The sequence below is a fragment of the Gossypium hirsutum genome, chromosome D13 (assembly GCF_007990345.1).
Source record: "Gossypium hirsutum isolate 1008001.06 chromosome D13, Gossypium_hirsutum_v2.1, whole genome shotgun sequence".
NCBI classification, from domain to species: Eukaryota; Viridiplantae; Streptophyta; class Magnoliopsida; order Malvales; family Malvaceae; genus Gossypium; species Gossypium hirsutum.
This window is the reverse complement of record NC_053449.1, coordinates 49,640,841-49,659,081: the sequence shown is the minus strand read 5'-3', so window position 1 is coordinate 49,659,081 and position 18,241 is coordinate 49,640,841. Positions and strand designations below refer to the sequence as shown.

Below are 18,241 nucleotides of genomic sequence, written 5' to 3'. Positions count from 1 at the left end.
AAGGGTTAGCACCCTCGTACACCCAAAATTGGTACCGAATTGATTGCTTAATGTCTTAATATCGAAACCTTGAAAAGATTTTAATGTACGATCCTTGATGAGAAAAACTTGAACAAACTAGATTGAATAATAAGACGAATTTATTTTGAGGAAATAAATTGTCACACTCAGTAAGTTAGGGTGTTACAATTCAATCTCCGAAATTAAATGTGTTCTTTTTTAAGAAAAAACATGGGTTTAAAGAAGGTTATTTGATTGTTTAAGTCAATCGAGAAATCAGATTCCAGTAAGTTAGGGTTCAATTTCTCGAAATTCTTAAGCCTCAAATATTGTCTTTATTTTAAAATCGAGATAACAAAATGCCGCATCCTGTAAGTTAGGATCCAACATTTTGTAGTCTTAAGAGCTTTATTTTTACAATTGTATGGTTTTAATAAAATGGATACTTAATGATATAAATTTATCGAGGAGAATTGAAGCCCAGTAAGTTAGGGCACGATTCTCTCGAGAACTATTGAAAACCAAGACTTTTTTAGGAGTTTTGAAATAAGATGATTATGATGCTTTAATGAAATGCAATTTTTACAAACAACATAATTTGAACAGCAATATATAAAGCAGATGATGAATAACAAACCAAGTTTACAATATGCAGCAACCAAACATATAGTACATCAACATTAATAATTAAGTATATAATGAATCAATAATCACTCTCATAAGGATATTTTGAAAAAAGATATTTAGAAATAATTTAATAATAAATAACCAAACTAAAGCAAGCAAAATAGATAACTTTCCTTGAGAAATAAAATACTTATGTATGAGAAGCATATAAAATTTTATAAGTTGAAATCTATTATACTTTATATTTATTTATATACACCAAAAAAAGTTCCTTATAAATTATACATATAAATATAATAGTCATCAAACATCATGGTGAAAATAAAATTAGGAACTATATTCTAAAATAAATTATTGGGAAATATAAAGTAACATATCAATTTTTTTTTAAATATATTAAGTGAGATAAAATGAATAATAATATATCAAATTGGAAAAATAAAAGTATATATAAAAAAAATGATGTCAATGAATTTAAAACATATTAATAATAATTTGAAAGAATAAAGTATTATATTTTAGAAATCACATTAATAATAAGTTTTGGAAAAATATTAAGTCAATGTTAAAATAATGTGAGAAACAATAAATTAATATAAGAATTGATTTATTAAAAACTTTTGAAATCAATATTAAATATGAAAAGCATTTTGAAATTGAGAACATAATCGACAACCTTTAAATCAGAGTTTAAATAAAATTAAAATAATAATAAGAGGAAACAAAATTAAATAAAACGATAAGCTTAAAGTATTAATGTATAATGAATTTAAAATATAAAATACGGACTAAAATAATAATTTATTACATTTTAAACTATAATAATAAATTTAAACATTATTGAAATTAAATACTATAAGTAATATTAAAATCTATAATATGTGAAAAAAGTATTATAAAAAAATGAATTTATATTAAATCGAAATTTATTTCAAAACTGAGGGACTGATCCAGCAATTAAGCGCAAACACTAAAATAATTTCAATCAACCACATAAAACGGTACCGTTTCAATTTGGATCTGAATGAGAACAGAACAAAATATGAAGTACAAATTACAAACAGATAAAAAAGATCAAATTGCAACTCCATAAACACGCAAGGACCCATCGAATAAATAGACCATTTGGTCTTAACACGCAGATCCTTCCCTAGATCAGGTCACCGCTCGGGTTCGGCCATCAAACGGCGGCGTTTCGAAGTCATTATATTGACCTTGAACGTTAGCGTTTTAATGATGGCCCTTAAAGATCTAACCTAAAACCTTTTAACCTTCCTAAAACCTAAAGAGCAATGGCCTTCCTCTTGCGCCGCTCTGACGATTCATCACCTTAGGCCCCGATCCCCATTCAACTCCGATGACGACGGAGAGAAAGAGGATGTGGTTACCAGGTACGTCCCCTTTCTTTTACTGCTACCGCTTCTTTTTTAATAAACAATCAACAGAATATAAAACGGAAAGAAGAACTGCGAATAAAAGAAAGAAAAGAACCCAGAAAGATCACCTCTTGGTATTCTGATTTTTTTTGTATATTGAATGCGTGTGTGATTTTTTTGTCTGTGTCCTTTTACAGATTTTGCAATGGCTTTATATAGCCAAAAAGAAAATACAGAAATCCCTCTCTTTTTTTGTTTTTGCTTTTTCTCCCTTATTACAATTTTTCGCTCCATTTTGTGCTGTTTTCTGTGCATTTTTGCTTGTTTGCTTGTGTGCAGGTACGGCCGTACGGTGACGGGGACGTGGCACGTACGAATGTACGCGGCGCGCATGTACGGAGGCTCGCGTGAGTGGTGTTACGTGCGTGGAGAGTGGCTCGGGTTTCTGCTGCGGCGGCTGAGGCTTGTTTCAAAAACCGTTTAGCGTTTTAGGTTTTTTCTTTGCTTTTGGGCTTGGGTTTGTAACGGGTTTGGGTTGATGGTTAGGACCAGGTTAGGGTCTGTAATCGGGTTTAGTGACTGGGCTTCAACCCAAATTTGGCCCATTGTAATTGGACTGTTTATTGGACTTTTTGGTTTGGTTTATTTTAATAGCGGGCCGGGCAAATTGGGCCTATTACAAGTTTTTCTGTGAAATAAATTAATATTTTCAAAATAACGTGTAAGAGATTTGCTAAAAATTAATATTTTCAAATCATGTGATTATTAAAGTTAGAGAGCAAATTTATGAAAGTTTCCACTATTTTATAAGTAAATGTTTAAGAGATTGTGTTGTGAAATAGATGTTGTCAAACTTGTGATTTTCCTAAAACCTGTATAAGCTAAGCTAAATTAAAATTTCAGATCATACGATGTCTAGGCTATGATTTTTAAATTAGTTTTTCATACGAATTGATGTAACTTCTCTAGATTCAGCCATAACGTCTAGGCCGAGTTTGGGGTGTTCCATGCAATAAGATAAGCAGCCAACGATGACTGCTATATTTGTCGAGGCCAAAGGTTCTGAAATTAATTCGTGAAGCCGGAACTTCTTGGTGGCCACCAATTTTTTCTTCAAAACAATCTCCATATCGACCAAAACTCATTGTAAAATGAAGAACCAAGTAACTTTCCACGTAGGGCTTTTGTGGATTATATTGTAATATATCAGTTCATACATCAAACCCGAAGTGACAAATGTTGCAAAAATAGCAAGCAATGAAGCCCATCTGGATCCAATTACTCGTGTAGAAATGGTTTTTACAGGATTGTATATGGCCGAATGAAGTATATTCAAGACTCTAAGGTTCCATCTATGTCCCCAAAAGTCTTACAATGAAGTGGCTCGAACTGGTGCTTTGAACTGTGGCTCCAGTTCGACACCAGCAAACAAGATCTCAGTTGGTATTGCAGCCACAACTAACAAAAACTAAATTGTAAAATAAGTATGGAAAAAGTGAATATTCAACAAAACAAGTCTATAAAAATAGTGTTTAAAGTTGTAAGAACAAAACAGTAAAATCAACAATGTAGATTTATTCATAGCCTCTTGGATCATAGTAGGAACTTTTGGTTCACTTTCCTAGAATGGGATTCCATCATTTTTAATATTTACAGAGTATTGTTTGGTTTTAAATGGTAAACAAGCTGTGAGGATGAAAAGATGAGGTTTTGAAGGAAGTGGTTAAAAGGGAGCTTTATCAAAGGCAAATAAAATAAGCTTAAAATTGGCCATCCATGAAAGGAAAAACATATGGGCAACTAAAAAATGGAAGGTGCGAATGTTAAAAAGGAGAAATGAAAATAGAATAATGACAGGGAAGATTGAGACAAGTCTTGAGAAGCCCTTCGAGATCTTTGATGAAATACAATAATTGTATGATATTTGACGATAACGTGGTGTTTGGCATGTGGATCACTTCACAACACGGGAAATTAATTTCATCATTTTGTTTGGTAAGTAGTTAATGATACTACATCTGAAAGTCATCAAATTACTACACGTATCTATAATCTATAATATATATAGAAAAGCACGAGTTTGATTTTTTTTTTAAACTGATCAGCATCTTTTTTATTTTCTATTATATTACTAAGTTAATTGTAATCCTATACTTGGATAACTAAAAATAAAGGAAGGTAAGGAAAAGAAAAGAAATGTAGAAAAGAAAAGCAAGAAAATGTTTATTTTTTTGTTTAGATAGCTAAAATTAATAAAATAAAGAAAAGAAAAGTAATTTTAACATTTTCTATCTAGTTAAGATATAAAAAGTTATTGTCTTTCCTCTCACTTTCTCCAATTTTCTATCTAGTTTTTAAAAATTATAATTTTTTTTAATTTTTAGAATTTGGACTAAGTTGACGAAATGTGCAAATATTGAGTGTGGCATCCCGACTGGTAAAGCCCTAGTGCTCGAGTGTTGTTGTAGGAGAAGTGTTTCAGAATAGGTTTCGGGTAAGTAAGGTGTTGAATTTAATTAAGAGGTTGAAGTCTACGGGAACACTCTTGGGCGAAGTTTTAGATAGGTGAATAAGTCAGAAGGAAGCAGGGGCGTGGTTCTAACTGCTCAAACAATACTTTGGTGGATAAATTGCGTAAACTGTTAACATTAGGATATTGAGTCAAAATGCCTTAGAGAGTGAGACATCTCTAGGAGTGGAACTTGGTAAAATATTAAGGAATTTCGAGTAATAGAGATATCGTCGAAAGGAGTTGTATGCCAAGTTTACCTAGCTAAGGTGTTGTTTATATTTTAATGAGATGTATAAGAGCGAATGATGGATTTAACCCAAAAATATTTATTTATACATGTAAATATGGATTTTTGAACATGTTTCCTTACAGTTGTAAAACACCCATATGGCAAATAGAGTAAGATTGTGACGCGTATCAAGTTTTCATAAGGACAAAGGTTGTATATTTAGATAGCCAGAAATTAAAAATGGAAGTTTTTCTTCTACCTTCTCTAGGAAGTATTTCCCTGGTCTAGATCTAAACCAATCTGAAGTACTTCCTTCCTTCACGAAAGTTGAGAGTTGATATGGATTTCCACCTATGGGTGCTTCATGTCAAGGTAAGGTTTATAATCTTTCATACTATGTTGTAAAAGAGTAAGTTTGTTTCTACTGGGTAAGGATAATGACCTAAAGTTTTACCTAATATGGTTTCTTATGTGTCCCAAGATAATGAGGGGCAAACCTCACTAGGTGTGAGTCTAGGCAAAACCCTATCGCCTAAATCACCAACAAAAGGACAGTCTTTATGGCAAAACTCTAGACAAGAAAGCCTTTGTAGTGAGTACTGAATGTTAAAGAACGCTTTTGTAGCAAAGCTCTAGACAGGAAAGCCTTTGCGGTGAGTACTGATATTAAGGAACGCCTTTGTGGAAAAACTTAAAAAATGTAAGCATATGTGGCGAACCTCCGCAAGGAAATACCTTTGTGGCAAATCTCTAAACACGGAAGCCTTTGTGGTTATCTTTAAAAAGGAACGTCTTAGTGGCGCAGTCTAAAGAATGGCCCTTGTGGCAACCATTTGAAAGAAATGCCTCTGTGGCGGACTCTGAACGAAAAGAAAGGAATCCATGGCGAACTCTGATAAAAAAACGTATGAAGTCTTTTGAAGGAACGATAAGTATGGCTAATTCTGAAAAAAAAAGTTCTGTATAAAGTGTTAAGGTGAACCCCGTATAGTATCAAGGTAAGAACAAAGAAGCTTGAGAGCGCTAGTGTAAGTGTCGAGCCAAGAGTATTCTGTTTGTAAGGTCCTTTGAAGTGGGAATGGTTAAGGGAATCATCAGAGGTAAGTTATGATCTTGGTGTGTAACGTGACACCTATGGCATGATGAATGGAACTTTAGAGATGTATTTGTCAGATACAAATCGAAAAAAGGATACAAGGAGATAAAAGAAAATAGAGTTTTCGAATATGAATCAGGTAAAAGAAGGTTTTCTCACTAAGTTCGCATGAACTTACTTCTATGCTTTTATGTCATAGGTAAGTTGCACTACACCAAAACAGGCTTTTAGCGGCGCTTTTTAGCGTCGCTAAAAGTATTTGCAGCGTTTTGAGAAGCACTGAAAAAAACGCCGCTAAAGACCAAAACCTTTAGCGGCGCTTTTTTCACAAACGCCGTTAAAGACCAAGACCTTTAGCGGCGCTTTTACTACAAACGCCGCTAAAGACCAAGACCTTTAGTGGCGCTTTTCCTAAAAAGCCGCTAAAGACCAAGACCTTTAGCAGCGCTTTTATCACAAACGTCGCTAAAGAATAAACCTTTAGCGGCGCTTCTCACAAAAACGCTGCTAAAAACATAACCTTTAAAAATATATATTTAATCAAATAATATTTATTTTTATTATAAATATTTTATTTTATTTTATTTTATTTTTTAAATTTGAACTTTAAATATACTTTTAAGGATAAAAATATTATTTAAATTAAATTCTCTATAAAAATTTTAACTTTAAAATTAAATATAAAAATTAATGAATTTAGTTTTAAAATTTAAAATAATAAATTAATAACACAATTAAAACCCAAAAGTTAGAACTCAAGTTATCGCAAATATTAAAGTAAAAATAAAAATTTAGAATCAAAACTAAAATAAATAATACATATAAACAACAAACTGACTAGTTGAACAAGCCTCTGATACATATTGCAAGGTAATAAAAAATACAATGCATTTTCTTAATCAAGTAAATCTTGGTAATAAAAGAAATAATACAATTTACATGACTCAATAATTTACAGTTTAATAAAAGATATAATCAAGCAAATATGAAATCCAAATTCAGAATAAACGCCTATTTACATCTCTAACTGCCATGCATTACTTCTTTACATGACTCAACAATTTACAGTTTTAACGGAATCGAATTTCTCACCCACTACACCGCCTTTTTGTTTTTGGAACTGAATGTAACGCAAGGTGCTGGCAAGGAAAGCATCCGCCACACTATTAGGGTCTATGGAATCACTTTGCATCTCAGTATGAATTAATTCTATCAGCCCTTGGATTGCGGAACTGGTGATTTGCTTATTGTTAGAGGACCCTGCAACCTCTCCCGCAAATTTTTTCAGTTTCTTATTGTTAGAATGAATTTAATGTTTACATGAAAAAAAATCTAAACCAAAGGACAAGTTTTGAGGCCAGACCTCTCCTCGTCCTTTACGCCATCCTGATCATCAACCCAAAATAGATAGGAACATACATAAACAGCTCTGCACTGATCAGCCTTCTTCAATAGCCGAGCTGAATACTGACCAAAGTAACACATATTTAAGTTTTGTATAAACAGTTCAATGAAGTACAATGAATTAGAGAAGAGGAAGCAATATTACTCCTGTGGCTTTGTGTGTCAAAGTATCTCTGTTCTCAACACCAAAAACATTCATCCTCTGGAGAGTCCCAATTATACGATGAATTGCAATCACTTGGGCTTTAGAGTCCTATGATCAATAAACATTCATGAAGCTCTACACAAATTAGAAGGCATAACAGACTTCAATAACAGCTGATCTGAGTAGTGCAATTACCGCAATTTCTTCTTCATATAATACAAACGCTTGTGTGAAAAATTCATACGTACATGCTCAATATCACAGCCATTAGCTGCCTGATAGTCAGGAAACAGAACAAGAACAAAATACAGGTTAAAAAGTTAAACATAAAATTCAAGCCTCTCTTCATAAAAAAGGAATATAACCAAAGACAAAGCCTGCAATACTGTTCACTATGCATATATTGCTAATATCATAATGATAATATACCATTCATTAAACTTAAAAGTCATAACGATGGGAGTTTTATGATGATAGCACCCCCATCGCATCATCTTAAAATAAAATTATTGATCCCTAATGCCTGGAATCAACATAATAAATTAATGGAACATTGGTAATAGCCCTAAGAATGTCACAAATAAAGCTATTTATTCTTGTAAGCACCTGTTCCATCAGAAACCTTGCACTCCCGTGAGCAACATTATTTATCTCAGTATGCCTTTTCCCAACTATCAATTAGAAAAATGGCATCTCTTGAAGTTCAATAAAATTTGTTATCATCTAAAATAATTTTCAGGGTTCAATTCACTATTTAACCAATGACTGTTATGCAGAGTTGGTTTAAGTCAAGACTCAAGATTAACCAATAACCAAGGTTTCTGTTTCTATATACCTGAGTAGCCATCACACGGAAATGGATTTTGCTTCAAATCTTGCGAAGTGAATACTAGAATAACCCCTGCAACTCCGCAAAACCAAAACCACTCTTTAGTACATGTAATCTCTCTATACATAACAATAACAATAAGAACCTTTAATAATCCAATGAAGTCAACTTGCACAACCACCACTCAGAATTTTTCTTTCAAAATTAACAAGAAATTTACAAGAAGAAGAAGAAGAAAAAGAAGAACTTCTCTTCTCGCCAATGAATCAGTTAAAAAAATATCATTAAAAATATCAAGGCAAATGAAATATTATCCATAAACGTACCAGTAAAGAAGGAAAACAAATTACTTAGAAATGAAATCTCGACTTGTGGCAGAGAAATTCCCAGTGAAAGCGAAGGAAAAAAATAAAGAGTGGTACTGGTGTACTTTAAAAGCAAAAAAGGGCGAAGAAAATTCAAGACTCGAAATTAGAAGATAGATTACAGAGAGAATGAAAGCAAAAAGGAAAGTGAAATACAAAGTTTTTTTTTCTTCAAGTTATTGGTCTTATTGGGAAATAAAGGAGACTACTGAGATATTTATCCTTCCAAGTAACAAAGTAAACATTCTTCTCAACAAAAGATATGATCTTACCACCAGTGTCGGGGACCAGAGAATCCAGAAAACTACTATAAAAAACTGTATAAAAATTGAAAACTTAATTAAAATTTTCAAAAAAGTATTTAACTTTTAAAAAATTGCAAAAAAGAAATTAATTTTTCTTATTCGCACCACATAACCAATTTTCTTATCACTACTCCAATAGTTTATGTACCCTACCAAAATAGGATAAGAAGCATAGTTCAAAGGCCAAATTAAGCATTATTAGACAAACCTATTTATGAACTTGAAAGCCATTGATGCTTAAATGAAGCTAAAATTCAATTCAAATTCCCTATGGAAATTATGAAAATGTCACTTCTCATTTGCAGTAAAAGAAGAACAAAAAAAAGGAAGGATACACCACATTCAACATAAAAGTCATGCCGCTGTCCACAAGCACTCAAATTCGCAATCACGAACTCCACAACCATGAGAAGATTCATTAAACTGCACCCTTTGATATGTTAGTCTGCAACAAGAAACCATTCATTGGTGTGTGATCAAGAAGCACTAAACATCTGGTATTGCAATGAAATTGTTTGGAGACAAATCATTACATCGAACATGCAAGTCCAACTCGACATCCTATGTTTTACACCAAATTATTTAGTACCATAATTTTAGACTAAGATCACATCTTATGTACACAGTTTCCGTACATACTTTGACTACTCAAATGATCAAAGTCGACAAATACACTTTAAATATATAAGTAAATGTGTCACCATGCTGTTTCAAACCAGCAGCAGATTGAAACCCCACGTTAACGAAGCCATCTAACGTATTAAAAAAAATTTAAAACCAGAAACAAAAAATGTTCAATGTTACAAGAATGCTTCCAGCTCACAAATTAAAAACAATTAATAGAACTAAAAAATTCTTACCACAAAGGATATACGAGTAAAATGACACTTTATATTCCTTAAAGGTCACTGTCTGAGGACTCCCACCATAAACTCTGGAAATACAGATAATGCCTACTATTGCTGTAAGAATAGCTGCAGTGGAAGGACATGCAATTTCTTTCTCCAAATTACCACCCACCATCCAATTGCTCATCACCTGACTTCCAATCAAAGCCGCAGACTCGAAAAAAGTCATCAACCAAAATGTTTCATTCAAAAGATCTTGCCTATGACCCTGGAGAAAAAAACCCAAAGAAAGTTGATACCATTATGTTCAAAGAAAGTCGAAAAAAGCCCATGTCTCGAAACTGAAGGAAAATATTGATGTTGCCAAAGATAAACACACATTTGCTACCCAAAAGCTAGGACTTGATGTAATCCTCTTCCATATCCCAACAACAAGGTGAAAGATATAAAACACCAAACAAGATTTCTTTCGACCTCTACATGAATAACAAAAAATAAAGAAAAAATAATAAAAAATTTCAGAATCTATATCACCCAACGATTCATAAATAAAGTTGGTTAATTCACTGAAAAAAAGGCAATAGAAACATGAAAAGATTAAGTTTTACTCACATTAAATCAGAGAGAAGGCCTAAGAAACTATCGACAAAAAGAGCAGATCCAAATCCAATAAGCATAAACGTCACTGTATCTTCTTTGGTAATTCCATAGTAAACTAGCTCAAACTCTCCGTACACAGACCATAATCCTTCCAACACTGCGAAAACAATTATGTAGAAATCAGATCAACTTTTTTTCCCTTTTAATTCAGAAAAAAAGAACTTTTTTTACCTGAGGCGAGGGAATAGAGAAGGAGAAAGTAACGTTGGAAGCGGAGAGAAGAGGCGAAGGTTGGGTGGTCGGAGAAAGGAGGTGACAAAAGGAATCGGGGTAGGGGAGAAATGGTTTGGGGAAAATAAAAGGGCTGCCGATTTGGGGAAATTGGGGGGGAAAATAAAGGGAATCGGGGTAGGGGAGAAAGGGTTTGGGAAAAAAAAGTGGGGGGAATCGATTTTGGGAAAAAGAAGGGGAAAAAAAGAATATTTCATTTTGAAATTTTGTTATCAAATCTTCCATTTTCTTTTAAGATTGTCCCTCCCTGTGTTTTGAAGGTATGAGCCCTTCTGAAAGGTATGCAAAAAGAGTGAGAGAGGGGAAGATGATGATGAAACGGTGGTGGCAGAGAGAAACACTTAGGTATTTTGAGGATACCAATTTTACAGGGGAAAATTTAGAGGTTTTAGGGGGAGTTTTGGGAGAAAATGGCGTGTGAAATTATTTTTTGTGGCGTTTTTATAAAAAACGACACTATTGCTTATATAAAAAAATTATTTTATTTAGAATAAAATGACATTTTAATAAGAAAATAAATGATAAAATGGTTGTAATTAATTATTAAGTTAGAATTATCTAAATCCATAATCCCTAAATCCATATATAATTATTTGATCACGGCGGGGGCAAAGAAAAACACGAAAAAAACTGAACTGGATAAAAAAATTAAACCGAGCACTAAAAATACTGAACCGGGATGGGATAAGTTAGGGATATCCTTGGATATAGCTTATATTGATTTTGAAAAACCAAATCTTCACATGATTTTAAAGAACCAAATTAATATTATCTCTTTTACAATTATATAAGAAATTAATTATTAATATATAAATTAGAAAACACTAGTTAATCTAAACCTTAAACCATAAACTTAAACCCTAAAACTATAAACCCTTAACATGCACATAACCTCTAAACCTTAAACCCCAGCCTTTTAAACCATAAACCATAACCCCTAAACCCATAATCCATAAACCTTAAAATGGTAACACCTAAACTTTAAACTCTAAACCATATACCCTAAACCAAAAACCCTAAACTATAGTGATATTTAATTCAATATTTTAAAATTAATATTATCTCTTTTACGATTATATAAGAAATTATTTAATATAGAAATTAAAAAAATCAATAATGTATCCAAAAAATCATTTTAAATAATAGTATTTTAATTTTTCCATTTTTAACAATTATTTTAAATTATTTTAAATCCCTAAGCATTAGAGGCGCTTTCCTAAAAACGCCGCTAAATCCCTGAAAGCTCACAAAACGGCACCGTTTTGGCTTAGGTTTTTTGCGGCGCCTCCTCAAAAACATTGCTAAATCCCCCAAAGCTCACAAAACGACGTCGTTTTGGCTTAAGTTCTTTGCGGCGCTTTCTTGAAAACGCCACTAAAGCTCTAAGCATTAGCGGCGCTTTCTTAAAAACGCCGCTAAATCCCCGAAAGCTCACAAACGGAGTTGTTTTGGCTTAGATTTTTTGCGGCGCTTCCTCAAAAACGCCGCTAAAGCCCTGAGCATTAGTGGCGCTTTCCTAAAAACACCGCTAAAGCCCTGAGCATTAGTGGCGCTTTCCTAAAAACACCGCTAAATCCCCGAAAGCTTACAAAACGGCATCGTTTTGGCTTAGGTTTTTTACGACGCTTCCTCAAAAACGCCGCTAAATCCCCCAAAGCTTACAAAACGACGTCGTTTTGGCTTAGGTTATTTGCGGCGCTTTCTTAAAAACGCCGCTAAAGCCCTGAGCATTTGCGACGCTTTCTTAAAAACGCCGCTAAATCCCCAAAAGCTCATAAAACGGTGTTGTTTTGGCTTAGATTTTTTGCGGCGCTTCCTCAAAAACGCAGCTAAATCCCCCAAAGCTCACAAAACGACGTCGTTTTGGCTTAGGTTCTTTGCGCCGCTTTCTTAAAAACGCCGCTAAATCCCCGAAAGCTCACAAAACGGCGTTGTTTTGGCTTAGGTTTTTTGCGGCGTTTTCTTAAAAACGCCGTTAAATCCTCGAAAGCTTACAAAACGGCGTCGTTTTGGCTTAGGTTTTTTACGGTGCCTCCTCAAAAATACCGCTAAATCCCCCAAAGCTCACAAAACAACGTCGTTTTGGCTTAAGTTCTTTGCGGCGCTTTCTTAAAAACGCCGCTAAAGCTTATTGTTAGCGGCGTTTTCCAGAAAGCGCCGCTAATGCTCGATCTTTAGCGGCGTTTTGTATCCAAACGCCGCTAGAAACGCCGCTAAAAGCTTGTTTTGGTGTAGTGTTGAGATGGGATTACGCTAGGAGGGACAATGCCAAGGCTACACTAAGGGTGTGGAAAGTTGGGCTATTATGCAGATAGAGTGAGCTTGGGTTGGGGTGATCAAGTCTGATGGATATAATGTAAACCACTAAGAGAATCGTTTATAAGGCCTAGAAATAAATTATTAGAACTATGTAACTAAGGCATACTATAATCATGTAAAGCCCATCATGGTCAATATAATTATATACTGTGCCTCAGATGCAAATTTAGTTAAAAGATATTTCAATTGAGTTGTAAAATTTTATAAGTCAGCAAAAAATCTGTAATGGAAAATGTAACACCTGAGATTCAAATCTGGCGAATAGGATCAGGTTTAGGGCGTTACATTGAGGGTTTAATTTGTTGAATTTTTTAGAATTAGGACAAAATAGACAAAATGTGCAAAGTGTTAAGGGTTAAATTTGTTATTATACCAATCAAAAGACTGTCACATCAACTTTTCGTCTAGTGATCAAAGTCATTTAATGGCAGAATGACTAAAATTGATAACTTATTTAACAGGAGTGACTAAAATAACAGATTTTTGAAATGGGTGACCAAAATAGGAACACGTGTAAACTTAGGTGACTAAATGATAGTTTCCAAAAATTTCAGGGTGACCAATATTAACAATTTATCTAACTCAGGTGAATAAACAAACAAATTTTTAAAATAACTTTGTTTTACGGTCGGAGTTCATAACTGTCCCTCTCAAAAATGTCGTTTCTAAAATTTGAACCTTGTTCTTCCCTTGGAAATGCGGCTTATTTTTGAAATATGAAGAAAAGGGATGGAACAAAAGCATGGAATATGATAATTATTTCCCCGGTTATAAGATTTCCGATGTCACCACAATCTACATACGGTAGCATTACAATTATCTAACCTCATAGAAGAGTCATGAAGTTATGTGACTATAGCATTTCTATTTTCAATTTCAATTGATATCCTTCAAGTATGCTCTAAAGCATAACTAATCAAAGCAAGGGAGAAAGGCTGAGCGCAACGTTTGAGAATGGTCATCAAAGCTCTTTCATCCACCTATGGTTTGCTCAAGTTATATTTTTATAATTTTTAAAAGATCAAATTACATTTTTATTACTTTAAATTTATTATTATTAATTTAAAATTTTATAAACTATAAAAAAATTTAAATAGAAAATTTTCTAAAAGTTAGATAATGATTTTCTATATTATATGTAACATGTTTGGTTTCATATAACAAAAGTTGGATCATTTCATTACTGTATTCCTTTAAATAGCACTTTTTTATTATTATGTCTCAACTACATGATAGAATCATAACTCTAAATTTGGTTATTTAGCATTGATTATAACTCTAAAAGGATTTGGAAAAGCAATAAAAAAAGAAAAGAAAAAGCCTAAGCAGTGAAAATAAAAGCTTGTTAGAATGTGGCTTGATTGACAAATAAGGACAAATATTTGATGAGGTTCATCCATCCACTAATCTTCAAATAAAGTTATACATTCTTTTCATCGATAAAACCATACATGAAGAAATTATAAAACTTACGTTGATCTCTTAAAAAACTCCACAATCGCATTGAATTCTTTGATCACCTTTTCATCCACACCATTTCTCAAGAGTTGCGTATAAGATAACCAACCAGCAGTGAGTGCTATATTTGCCAGGGCCAAGGGTCCTGAAATCGCCTCGTGTAGCCGGAACTTCTCGGTGGCCACCAATTTTTTCTTCAAAAAAATCTCTATATCAACCAGAACTCCTTGTAAAACGAAGAACCAAGTAATTTCCCACGTAGGCTTTTTGCGGATTATATGATAATATATCAGTTCATGCATAAAACCCGAACTGACAAATGTTGCAAAAACAGCAGGCAATGAAGCCCATCTGGATCCAATTACACGGGAAGAAATGGTTTTTATAGGGCTGTATATGGTCAGACGAAGTGCCTCTGAGACCCTAAGGTTCCATCTACGTCCCCAAAAGTCTTGCAATGAAGTGGCTCGAAGTGGTGCATTGAACTGTGGTTCGAGTTCCACACCAGGAAGACAGATCTGAGCTGGGATTGCAGCCACAGCCAACAAAAACTGAATTGAAAGAAAAGTATGGAAGAAGTAAAGGATTAACAGGACATGTTTATGAAAATATTGCTTAAAGTTATAGGAATAAAAAAGTAATGTCAGCAACGAAGCTTTATTTACAGCCTCTAGGATCAAACTGGGAACTCTTGGTTGATTTCCCTGAAATGGGGTTTCACCCTTTAGAACCTTGACTGAGTTTTCTTTGATTTTGAAGGGTGAACAAGCAGCGAGGATGAAAAGAATAAAGTTTTCAGGAGGGGGTGAAAGGGGACCTCGATCAAAGGCAAATAAAAGAAGCTTGAAATTGGCCATCCATGAAAGGACAAACACATGGGCTGCTCCAAGATGGAAACCATGAATGTTAAAGGGGAGAATTGATAATAGAAAGATGACAGGGAAGATTGAAACAAGCCTTGGGAAGCCCTTTGATATCTTTGCTGAAATGTGATAAGAATAAGACAATGAAAATGTTGTTAAGACCCATAACTTAATCAAGTTATTGAGCTCACTCTCCATTTCTCACCCTTTTAGTTTTCTTGATGTATAATACGACAGTATATATAAACAATTGGACAATTGATTAATATAGTTAATGCTGTCAGAAGAAAAAAAACACTTTTTAACGTTGCCAAATTGCAGAGCAGTCCTATAGGTTGCCAAATTAACCCTAATTTCTGTAAATTATGACCGTTTTTATTTGACAGCTCCATACTAATAAATTAAATATTAAATAGTAATTATAATTGCCAACCGACTCCGTAGATATCGATAATCTTGTTTAGTGGGTTGGAATGCGTGTTAATCTTTTTGTTTATTCAAGGGTGAGAAAGAGTAGACCCATTCTATCAAAAATAGTAATTATAATTATTATATCTTTTTCCAGTTGAGGATTTAGATTTTATGTTTGTTTTTTAATTTAGGGTTTAAAGTTTGAAGTTTATAGTAATATTTATATTTTTTAGTTTTAGTTTAAGGTTTATATCTAAATTAGGAACGGTAAACTTTAACGGTCTATTATTAAGTACTCAATTGAGTGTAAAAAAATGTAAAAGCTTAATTGCTTTGTTTGAACAAGTTTGAAGGTCTTTTTGATACATTTTGAAAGTTCACGTAATCAACTGAATACAAAAAAGTAAAAATTTAATTTTTTTTAAAAAAAATTTAAGAACTTTTTACACATTTAAACTTAATTCTTTTAGTTATATATTTTTATTGTAATTATATGGGGTATGTATTGATGATTAAAATCATGATATATATCCAGGGACGAAGTCATAAAATATTTTTAGGATTAAAAGAATATATTAAAATTTTATCATTTTTAATAGGACTAAAATATAATTTTAGGCTCCGTTTGTTTCACTGAAAATGACTTCCGGAAAATGATTTTTGGAAAATGACTTACTTTTCTGGAAAAGCTAATATTTTCTGGTGTTTGGATGAATTTGTGTAAAATATTTTCTTTTGTTTGGCAAGTTCTTTAAAAATATTTCATAAAAGTCGTTTTCAATTAAACAAACATACATTTGAGATTTTTTTTATTTTTTCATTGTTTAATTGAGTTTATTTTATATCTATAAATTTATATTTTACATTGTTTTTACATATATTAAAAATATTTTGTTAAATTTAGGTTAATTGCAACGATTATTTTTTAGTTACATGACTACCAACTGAGTATTTTTTTATTTAAAAATGTGACTTTAATAAAATTGACAAAAAAAATCAATAATGTCAGCAGTTGGACTTGATTTTCAAATCTGAAAAGTAGAGGGACTAAATTCTTGAAAATAAAAGTATAGAAACTAAATTGCAAATTTGTGAAGAGTATATAGACTTATGACATATTTTAACATTTATACTACAAAACATTTATTATTAATATATTTATAATTGTAATAAATATTTAGTATTAAAATATTAATATTGATTGTAATAGGCCAATTCAGCTCAGGCTCACAAAAAAAATCCAAAATAATAAAACAAAGTCTAAGTTCAGTCCAAAATTATATCTTTTGGCCCGATCGGAATGACCCATTACTTGAAAAGGTTGAAGGTCCATCTACAAGCTTGACGCATATGGAAACATAATCTTCAAGGATATGCAATTTTAGGTATGATATGCAATCTTAGAAGATATTGATTTTGTAATCTTAGAGATTTAATTTGTAGATACCCTTTAATCTTAGCCGTTGATGTAATTGATCTGTACCGTTGGATTTGGGGAGGCTCAACTATAAATAGAGGCCTCTCCATTCATTGTAAAACACTTGAGTTTGGAACAATAATAATCCTTAAGAGCATTCACTCAAATTCCTCCCTCTCTTGCGTTCTTATTTTCTGTGGCTTGTTCTTATTTTGTTCTTCGTTCATCTTCGTTTTTTTTAAGTTGCTTTCATTTGAGTTGGATTTTGGTGGAGGAATTTCGTTGAATCTTCATATTGTGAGAGTTAGGCTGACTTAAGCGTTTTTTAACCTATTTTATTTATCCATTTAATTGTTTAATCATTAATTATTCTTTTACTTTTATTCGTTTATTTATCCATCAACTTTCTTATTTACATATTGTTCATTCATTTAATCATATAATTCTTTTATTTTCTTCCATTAATTATATACTTTATTTGTTTTTAACATTATGTTACACATGTTGTTTATTTTTTAAAAACTCGTGTTATAAATCATCCATTTTAAATTGTTTGATTATTTGCTTTAAAATTTTTTTCCATATATTATCAATTGCAATTTTTTTATACTATCTATTTTATATACCATTTATTTTTAAGATGTTTTGTGTATAACTTGTTCTAAATTCCTTATTACACAATATTTATTTTTAAACTCATTTATATATTATTACTTTATATATTACCTATTTTCATTTTTTATATATTATTTATTCCAAACTTATATATATTACCTATTTTTTATATATAATTTATTTATTGATTTGTATATTGTTGATTTCAAATTTCTTTTTCCCTTATTATTCATTTTCAAATTCATTATTTTTAAATTTGTTTACATTTTATTTTGCCTTATATTTTTTTATTTTATACTCTTTGTTTTAAATTCATTGGTCTTTGATTATTGATGCTAGTATTTAAATAATTGCCATTATGTGTTTTATAAATTGTTTATTTGTATTTTCATATTGCCCTTTTTTTTATCAAAGTTTTTACGCATCGTTTTAATATTGCATCAATTTTCCCCAATTTTAAAATAGAAAAATTTTAAAAATAAGGCAATATTCGGTACTTTGGAGCTTTGAGAAAATCGTGCTCTAACTTAC

The 18,241-nt window shown here is 32.1% G+C and overlaps 1 protein-coding gene, 1 long non-coding RNA gene and 1 pseudogene across 7 annotated transcripts; all 3 read right to left on the bottom strand.

Annotated features, from left to right (window-relative positions):
- Window positions 1-3,144: 3,144 nt before the first annotated feature.
- On the bottom strand, window positions 3,145-3,795 carry LOC121224981 (probable long-chain-alcohol O-fatty-acyltransferase 8; annotated as a pseudogene).
- A 2,883-nt stretch (window positions 3,796-6,678) lies between these two features.
- On the bottom strand, window positions 6,679-11,064 carry LOC107919195 (uncharacterized). 6 transcript variants are annotated; one of them, XR_005922952.1, is made up of 10 exons: window positions 10,568-11,030; window positions 10,349-10,493; window positions 10,116-10,212; window positions 9,749-10,004; window positions 8,545-9,333; window positions 8,225-8,290; window positions 7,585-7,664; window positions 7,390-7,497; window positions 7,204-7,307; window positions 6,679-7,100 (listed from the first exon to the last, which is right to left on the bottom strand). It is a non-coding gene; the product is annotated as an uncharacterized lncRNA (long non-coding RNA). The 6 variants fall into 6 exon arrangements; XR_005922950.1 differs by having other exon boundaries at window positions 9,097-9,333; window positions 10,568-11,026; XR_005922948.1 differs by having other exon boundaries at window positions 9,229-9,333; window positions 10,568-11,025.
- A 3,251-nt stretch (window positions 11,065-14,315) lies between these two features.
- LOC107918750 (probable long-chain-alcohol O-fatty-acyltransferase 5) lies at window positions 14,316-15,620 on the bottom strand. Its single transcript, XM_016848333.2, has one exon. It carries the CDS (start codon window positions 15,463-15,465, stop codon window positions 14,416-14,418), a length of 1,050 nt encoding a protein of 349 aa, XP_016703822.1. The 5' UTR covers window positions 15,466-15,620; the 3' UTR covers window positions 14,316-14,415.
- Window positions 15,621-18,241: the final 2,621 nt, after the last annotated feature.